The sequence below is a fragment of the Empidonax traillii genome, unplaced genomic scaffold, assembly GCF_003031625.1.
Source record: "Empidonax traillii isolate 1590-97213 ecotype Southwest subspecies unplaced genomic scaffold, ASM303162v1 scaffold413:size1348891, whole genome shotgun sequence".
Classification (NCBI taxonomy): domain Eukaryota; kingdom Metazoa; phylum Chordata; class Aves; order Passeriformes; family Tyrannidae; genus Empidonax; species Empidonax traillii.
The window spans coordinates 734,600-744,178 of record NW_020955606.1 but is presented as its reverse complement, the minus strand read 5'-3'; the positions used below and the strand labels follow the sequence as shown (position 1 = coordinate 744,178).

The 9,579-nt window shown below is 38.8% G+C and overlaps 1 protein-coding gene across 1 annotated transcript in view; it reads left to right on the top strand.

Annotated features, from left to right (window-relative positions):
• Positions 1 to 9,579, top strand: part of WWOX (WW domain containing oxidoreductase) — a 485,627-nt gene that overhangs the window by 112,090 nt on the left and 363,958 nt on the right. Inside the window, exons 7-8 of the mRNA XM_027893942.1 lie at positions 1,855 to 2,040; positions 5,733 to 5,997. Of these exons, the coding sequence (XP_027749743.1) occupies positions 1,855 to 2,040; positions 5,733 to 5,997 (451 nt within the window). The remainder of the gene's footprint in view (positions 1 to 1,854; positions 2,041 to 5,732; positions 5,998 to 9,579) is intronic.

Genomic DNA, 9,579 nt, shown 5'->3' with positions numbered 1-9,579 from the left:
ATGTGTATCAGTGTCACTGACCAAAAGGCAAATCAGAAATCCATCACTTCAGAAACTGAGCTTCCCAAAGTGTGCAGGTGTTTCACTCTGCTTCTGAACCTTTTGGTTAAAATTGTCCGATTTTAACACAGGCCCAGATATTAGGTTGTTAACTTCTTCTTAAAGCAGACCAGACTGCTTACTTCCCAATAGGCTAGAAGTCAAAATTTAATTTAGTAAGAAAATACAGCTGTTTATGTCAGTCCTTATGTGGTTCTTTCAGTATTCAGCTAAGGTGTGTTTGATTCCTCCTGAAATGTTTTTTTTTTTTTTTTTTGAAAACTGGGCTATCAAAATCTGGGGTTTTCAAATGTGCCTAAAGGAATCTGATTACTTAGGTTTGTTTGACAACCCCCTGCTTAGGTTTTTTTGACAGCATGGGTCTTCATGTTTCCAGAATTCCTCCTGCAGATGGTCAGAGTTGCAGTATTTATGTCCTTCAGTCATGTGGGAAAATGGTCTGACTCTGGGTTTCCTGTCATCCTTCGTGTGTAGGACTGTGGGGAAGCAACTGAGAAGAACAAAGGACAAGCAGCTATTTTTCCTAGCTGTGCTTCAATTATTATCTTCAGAATTAGGGTTTGTGTTGAGTGTTGATTTTGTATCATGGGATTTGGCCAAAATGCAGCAAGGACATAACAGGCTGGAACGGGCTGAACAAATGTGACAGATATTAATACTGTGGGTTTAGGATATCCCAGGTATTTTAGTGCAGGAATGAAAGGGATTTCTATGGCCATCATTATTTTGTGTGACTTCTCCTATTTAAATATTTCAAGGCCAGGGATGCCAGATAGAGGCTCTCAAGCCTGAGGTTCTCAGCTCAGGTAGAGCTTGCTGAGGTCTGCTGCGTCAGGGTCTGACTCAAGGACAAGAACACGCTGTCAGTGCCAAGGTTTCCTTAAGAGATGATGCAATCTAGCAAATGCAGATCCGTCTGAGGTCTGAGAACCAGAGTCTTTGCTGTGTTTCATAAGGATTTGGAAAAAGACAAGAAAGAGAACAGAAAGGGCGTTTGTCCTTGATCTTGCTGTGGAGGTTGGGAAGGCTGCAAGGTGTGTAGTATCCTGAGATTACACTGGAGACGTCAAGGAATCTGAAGTTTTCTGGACCTGTTTTTTCAATGAGAGAGGTATGTGCCAGCCTAGGTTCTTTTCTAGCTTAGTTTGGTAGAATGTTACCCTTTCAAGTTCCTTTATTGTGGCATTTCTGTTTAAACTGAGTTAACTGAGTTCAGTGAGGAAGGATTCTGTCTCAAGGATCTCATATGTTTTGTGTGCGGATTTCCCACCAAAGCTTCTGCAGAAGGTTTTTTGTTTTCCAACTTGCATTTTTTAGCAGCACACTTCACAAGCTGCAGAAGTATAAAATGTGCAGAGATGTGCCTTGTGTCTTTATTTCTTAATCACTTGTCCCCTACCAATTGTGCAGGTGTCATGAGTAGACGTGTACCCCATAAAAGGGATGGGAGTTGCTCCTCTCCTTGGAAAAGTTTCTTTTCTAAATGCTCTGGAAGGTGACAGTTTCTTGATTAGCAATTGGTAGAAGGGTGGTGCTGTGTGGCATTTTGGCCTTTTATTCTGTACCCTCTCCCCAAGGGCCACCTGTGCCACTGAGGGGCTTGGCTGGGCTCTGAGTGGGGCAAATGGAACCAACTGGAACCAACTGTGCTGGGCAGTTCCTTTCCCCCAAGAAATCAGCCAGGCAAATCCCTCACACCTGCACCCGAGGCACACCTGACCCTCTTTCACATGGGAGTGTGATTGCTTGTGTATCAATCACTGAGATTTCTTTCTCCTGTTCGGGTTTCTTCAGGCCCCTCCACATCCTGGTCTGCAACGCTGCTGTGTTTGGTGTTCCTTGGTGCCTGACAGAGGACGGCCTCGAGTCCACCTTCCAGGTGAACCACCTGGGGCATTTCTATCTTGTCCAGCTTCTGGAAGAGATTTTACGCCAGTCGTCTCCTGCCAGGGTCGTGGTGGTGTCCTCCGAGTCCCACAGGTCGGTGAATGTTCCCTTTGATTTCCCTGGAATTTTTAGTCCATAGAGAACGAAACAGTTGTGGCAGAACCACAAAAGTTTCTGAAAACGAAGGGCCTTTCTCTAAAGCATTTGCCTTTGAATAATCTTTTTAAAAATAGAAGCATTACTAATGCCTGTGGATGTTTCTGGATTTGGCTCTGTTGCTGGATAAAGCATGTTCTAGTTTTATAACAGTATGCAGATATTTTTTTTTTTGATCATTCTTTGTGTGAATGCAGATTTTCGCCGCATTTCAGGCCGCTCATTGATTTTGCGAGGAGATGGAATAATAATTGATTAAATCTGAATGGCATGACCTATATTGATTTGTCATTCAACAACTTCAACATCTTAGCAAGAAGAATGTGCAGTTATTTTAGCAGGAGAAACAATGCAATTAAAAACTGCTAGATGAAATCCAGTTGTTTTATAATGAGAAATTAGGGAATTCAATGCAGACATTAGCTGTATAATTGTAAAATGGGAAATAGTGTAGTTAATACATATTACAAATCTGGCCATGCCTCTTTTGGTGAATTTTTTAATTAAAATGTTAGTTGCTCATCTTTTCTACTGCCAGGAAAAATACACTTGGAAAAAAAAAGATGTTGATGAGGTTTGCCTTGTTTCAGACATGCTTGTGGTTTTTGTGTTAATAAGGGAAAAGATGGATTTGATTTAAATAAAGTTTTTTGTGCAAAATGCATGCCCCAATTCTAAATTTTACTGGGCAAAAGCCACTTACTGCTTTCTGATTTAGCTCAGGGACTGCAGGATTAGACCTATAACATCCAGCTTTAAACATTACTATTGATTTCTGTTTTACTTTTGGGCATGTGTAACAGCTCTAGCAAACCAAAAGGAAGAAAGTGTGCTCTTTTTTTAAAAATTATTTTTTATTTTCTGCCTTCCTATTTCTGAAATGTTTTAGTGACCCAGAATGAAGCTTATTTTTTTAATCATGTTTCCATAAAATGTAACCCCAGGGACCTGGCAGAGAGAGACCAGCCAAGGGTCGGGCTGAAACCTTTATCACTTCCAAACACAGGGGCTTATGGTATAAATGACACACTGCAGATAGATTTACTTTTACCATTTTAAATTTATGATGGCTGAAATGAAAGGAAGCAATAGAAAATGCCAGTAATAATCCTCCCTAGTGTTAAAAGACATGAAATGTCTAGTAATTAGGTGGTAACAAAATCTGGACACCCTTATCTTTGCAAATCACACCAGGTTTGTGAAAGCAAGTAGCAGAGTCCTGTTAGGAGTGAGGGCAGCTACTGCAGGGCAGGAGAGATAGCTCTAGAAATAAATCTGCCAACTCCAATCACTTGCCAGATGTGGAGGGCACAATGGGATACGTATAAATGAGCTGTTATTTAATGGGAGATTATGTTGAATTGTCAGCTGCTTGTTCCCCTTTGTAAGTTTGTATCTCTGATAGTATTTTAAATGACATCTTTGTTTTTCACTGTGTTAAGTGCTGTGTGTAACCAAGAGCTCACATCTCTGGATGTCTCTATCTGTGTTTTTGAAAACATTTTTAAAGTGCTCATTGCTAAGGCAGTAAGATCAGCCAAGGTTTATAGAAGCCCATCAAAAAAATAAGTCTGTGTTTGAATAAAATAATAAACACAACTAGTACATTTCCCTTTTTTCCAAGGGGTCCAATTAGTGAATTACACTGTATCTTATCACTTAAACTGATCATTGTCAATAACTGTGCTTTTCCCTCCCTGTTTAATGGTGAGAAGTTGATGTAAGGAGTTAGTTGGGTATTATTGGGTAGTCGTACTTTCTGACCTACTTGAGAACTCTGAGCCTTAAACTATGTTGTAAAACAGAAGTGTTGGTATCTAATTACTTCCATAAACCTTGACTGGATCTTTTTGCTGGAGTCAAGACCCCCTGTTAGGGGAAAAATAAAGTCCCATTTTTGCAGAAAATACTATTCCAGACTGCTCCAAGGCAAAATATTTATTTGCCTCTCTGGTTTTTTGTTCATTTCTAGTTAGTTCTCTGGATTCAGCACAAATTAATTTTGTTTAAATTAAGCTTTTGGGTACTTTAAGCACATCGTATTAAAATCAGAATAATAAGTGGGTTGACTTTCCTTCTGTCTTTATTTCTGTGTTGTTAATTTGATTGTACAGCCCTTATCCTCCTGAATTCAATGAGATTGGCAACATAAGTAAGATTGACTCACATAAGCACTTGCAGGACTGGACTCAAAATATGCCACTGTGCTTCCATTATGCAGTACACACAAAGTGGTTTATTTATAGATTATTTTTGGTGTCATAAATGATTACTTGAGGAATGAATATGGGAAATTCCTCCCAGAATAGTCCTGTTGATTTCAGAAATGTGTTTTATCTAACAGAAAATTATGAAAGAGAAATTTTGTTGTTGAAATTGAAGGGCTAATTCTGCAAGACACAGAACATCCTGGTTTCCACTTGAGTTCAAATACTGTTTGAGTTCAAATACTGTATTGCTTTTCTCTGAGTGTATTATAATTCTGCTCACAGAATGAATGTAGAAATTCCAGCTGATCTCTTCATTTCTGGGCATGAGATGCAAAATTAGGGAAGATATTTTAAAACATTTTGCTAGTGTGTACTATAATTATGTTTATCCCTCTTCTCCCCAGCTGATTCTGAAAACTCTGAGTATTAAAAAGAGCTTGCTAAATCCTTTTTATTTTTAGTAGCTCTTCTGAATGAAACATAGATCTGTAACTAAATGTAATATTATTTTCTGATGTTAAGATATACCCGTAAATTGATAAATCAAATTGTAAGAACTAGGGGGAAAACGCTATATGAAAACTTCCTTTTCTTCATCTAAATGTCTTTAGAACAAACACTACTTTGTTATTAAAAAAAAAAAAAAAAAAAAAAGGAGGAAAGAAACAAACAGCTGGTGTTTAATGACTCTGTCAGACCCAATTAAAAAACATCAACTAGTTACTTTGATTTGTGTTCAGCCATGCCATGGGTATACTTAAAAACATTATACTCTGCCAGAACTCATTTTGGCTTTGTTTACATTTATCTTTTAAACATATAAGACTATTGATGGCAAGTTACCAAGGTTATAACCCCTTTATATTCATCAATTTTTAATCTAAAAAAAAAGTCTAAGAGGCAGTGAGACTCATCTATAGTTACTTGAACACTTAAATGCAAGTGTGCAGTATGTGAATGCTGGATGAAACGATCAGGGGATGGGAAGAAGGGGAAATGAAAGGATGCTGGGTTTCTCTGCTTCTACTGCAGAGTTATTTTATCCTACTTTATGTCCTTTGTAACTGTGCTTTTATGGATCTATGGCAAAATCTTTTTTTTGTTTGTTTTTTAATTTAAAATAAAATGATTTTCAAGTTGTCATCTTAAGTCTGATGCCTTTATATCATTAAAGCATTTTTTTGACTTGTTTTTATTTATCATTTGCTTTGGCTAATTATCCAATAATTTTACTGCCATATTATATGGAACTACTCCTTGGGTCTCAGGCAATTTCTAGTAGATGCTTTCAGCTACTAAATCAGCTGTTGTTTTATGTTGGTTCTGGCCAAGTTCTACTCTGGTGCCTGCATTTTATGTTGTTCTTAATGAGAGTGGAATTAACTCTGGGGTATCTAAGGCATATTTACTGGTTTTTAGATTTACAGAAATTAAAGACTCCTCTGGAAAGCTTGACTTCAGCCTGCTTTCTCCATCTAAGAAGGAGTATTGGGCTATGTTGGCCTACAATCGCTCCAAGCTTTGCAATATACTCTTCTCCAACGAGCTGAACCGACGCCTTTCTCCCCACGGGGTGACGTCGAATTCCCTCCATCCTGGAAATATGATTTATTCCTCCCTTCATCGTAACTGGTGGGTGTACACCCTGCTGTTTACCTTGGCTCGACCCTTCACCAAATCCATGGTAAGTGAATGCCTTAAAGTATCTTACACATCTTCCTTTTTTTTGTTGGTTTTTTTTTTTTTCAAATTGGAGGAGAAAAGTTTTATAAAAATCCAGATGTGTGGATCTGCTTTGACCTATTGCCTTTTGTAACCGTGGCCCTGATTTTAGTGACAAACACCATGCCAAGATTGGGCTCTAGAAGAGGATTCTTCAACCATTTTAGATTTACTTTGTCAACCTTCAGTTGAGGAACCTTCTAAAACGGAGCGCATGACCTCCTTGTTTGAATATATGATTTTTCACTGTGATTAAGGACATTGTATGTCTTAGGTGCAATATAGTTTGGAGTTATTTCTGTGCTCAGTGTACGTAAAACATCAAAAAAATTGCTTTGGCTTTTAAGTGGAATATGTTGACTGCATTTTTTATGTAAACAGATGCCCTAGTTAGAAGAGATACTACAGACATTATTAATGGCTGAGGGAAAGTGCTTTCAGTGGTAAAAGCACCTTCATTCATATTTAAAAAAAAAAGCAACAGCCCAACAATCTTCTTGATTCTTACAAAGTGCTGGAGACAATGGGTGTTTTGCATTTGTCTCCATTGGATTTTGGACTGGGACCATGACATAATGCAAGGCTACACTGTTCTTCCATAGCCAGTGTTATGAGTCTTCATTATGTAAGAATTTGCAACATCCCGAGTGGTTGGAGGGGTTACTCTTATCCCTTGAAGCTCTGAGCTGAGTTATTTATAAGGAGTCTGAAGTCCAGTTAGGAATGAGGGAAATGAAAAGATCCAGACCCTGCAGAACTCTTCTGGCCATGGCAGTTTGTTCAACCCCAAACAACAGACCCCTTTCACAGAAGACATCACAGCTGACCAGGGTGGTTGTGGTGTTGCATACTGTCTCTCTGAGCTGGTGATGATTGGTTTTATTTAAAAAAAAATACAGAGAGGAATTTGGACAGAGGGATCCATCCTTAAGCAGCCTAATCTACCACATAGCCTCTAGTGACTGAGCAAATCAGTAGTAGAACCTTTATGTAGAGCTGCACAGAAGAACTTGCTGGTACATTTCACCATCATTGAGATAATGAAATAAGATTAATTTATTCTGGCATCATGTATGCGGAAAACTTGTAGCGTTTCAAACTCTGATTACGTGTCTATAAAAGAACAATACTGGATCTTCAGAAAGTCCCATGGAGCAAAAATACAAACACTGCAGGGCACTGACCATGGGTGCATTGTCACCTTTGACACCTCTAACCTCTGCCTGCAGCCTGTGCATATGCAAAACCTATTTATGTCCACAAGATTGATAAGTGAGCATTCTGGCACCTTAGGACAAGTAATAATATCTTTCAACAGCGTGGGGGTTTTTTTTGACCAGGACCTATAAAACCATGTCTCTGCTGTGTTAGGGATAGTCGGCAAAACAAATTCCTGAAGTTCTCCTGAGAATGTGTAAGTGAATGTTATCAACATCCTGTGAAAAGGATCCAGTCTGTGGACACTTATGAATTGTTAGTTTTATTTGCTCTGACATATTTTTACAAAGAGAACCTTTAGTGTTTGTTGCTCAGAGAATCTTACCCTCTAAGGAACAAAATGAGACACCAGCATTAATTTTGAATTCTTTAGAACAACTGATAGATTTTTTTTTTTAAATAGTACCCATGTATTAATAGTACATAAAAGAGAATACAAAGCATACTACAAAAAATATCAGCACTGAATAACAGTGCACTCTAGTCCAAGTCAAATCACTTCTGTTAAGTCCTTCATGTTTGTATTTCACTGAGGTTATTTGAATGTCATGATGGAGGGTATGGCCTGAGGTTAAGCATCGGTTTTACAGTTTATATTCTGATATGAATTGTTATGTTCCCCTGAACTTTACCAATGTTTCAGTTGCCAGTAAAACTAGAAAAGTGCCCCTTCCTGGGTGTTCAAACAAGCAGAGCTGAAATTCTCAACATCATCAGTGTAAGAGTTTCTGTTTTAAGGTTTGTGGGGAGCAAATGACTGCTTCTTTTTTGGGGATTGTGCTGTCACCAACCTGGAACAGACTTTGTTGAGGACCTTTTTGTGGGTTTCCTTTCTGTGGGAGCTCACCCTGGAGTTTAGATGAGTGTTTCGGTCAGAATATTGGGAGTGATCTCAAAGCTTACAGCTGCAGTCCCAAGGTGGTGAACTGTGCGTTCCTGTGTTTTCCAAGGATGTCTGCATTGCACAATGCAGCATGATGCAGCAGCATTTCAAGTAGTCTCAACTGAGCTGGGCCCAGAACTGGAATTGGGAGATCCAGGACAAGGTTGTGTGGAGAGAGGTAAGGTTTGTCAGCTCAGGCAAGGTGCCACCTGGATGTGGCTGTACCTGTTTTGATCTCTGAGGCAGCAGCTTTAGTTGCTGCAGCATTTTGGTAGGTGGAGACCCTAATCCTTCCTGAAACCAGTTTGAAGGTGTTTGTGGTGTCCTGAATTGTCAGGCTCCTGGGCTCTGTGTCGGGGTGCCTGCCTATGTGTGCACACACAGAGACTCCAGCTGCAAACAGCTGATTCTAACTGGGGCCTTCTTGTATTATTGTTGTAAAAGCTGTTAATAAACAATATTTACATTTCAATGTGTATTCCACAGGATGGTAACTGTTCCATTTTAGCTGATTCACTGAAGCACTGAGAGTCAATATTCTGATACTGATTTTAACGCTCTTATTTACCTGTCGGTTGTTACTTGGTGCTACTTTGGTAGTTTCAATAATTATGGCTTTTAGCAGAAACTTAAAATAGCCTGACTTCATAAAGAAAAGGTTTGTGGATTTTTTTCTAAAAGAAACATAGGTAGGGTCTATCTGTCTTTCAGTTGTGAGGCTTTTGGTGGCATAATTTTGGTTGCTTCTGTAAATGGTCATACCTTACTGCAAGAAGAAATGCAACTTCTCATTTTCCAAACCTGTTTTATGAGTGACTACAGCATAAAAATTGTTGTATGTTTGTGCTACTTACAGTGAACTGTTCAATTGAATCACACAGCTGTCTGGTCAGCTTTTAAAATATAACACAATATTTAAATCACCGGTAATTGTAGGTATCTGGGAAGTTGTTTTGTTAAGCAGAGCACTGGAAACTCTTTTCATTTTTTTCCCACCCACCTCTTTTCAAGATCTAAAAATCCACGAGGATTTCTGTACAGAAATGCAGAACAAATTGGTGTGTTTTTTTTTTTTTCTGGAAAGAAATAGTTGCAAGTAAATTACCATTTTATTATTGTAGTAACTCTAGCTCTGCTAATGTTCAAAGGGCCTCTCTTTTACTTGCCACTGTATAGTTACTCAGTAAGTTGGAGACACTCATAGTATAATTAAATATCATTTGAAACAAGCGACCACTGTCAGTAACAAATTGGAAGAGAAGCTCTGAAAGCAGCTGTGTAGGCCACACATATGCTTGGCTGGTTTGATCTAAGGCACTAGGGGTTTGTTGGGCTTCTTTTCCTACCTCTCTTCTGTGCTCTTTCTTCTCCTCCTTCTCTCTCTTTCCCTCTCTCCTTTTGTCTCTCTTCTTAAAAACTGGCCCAAGAAAAGTTGGACTAAGT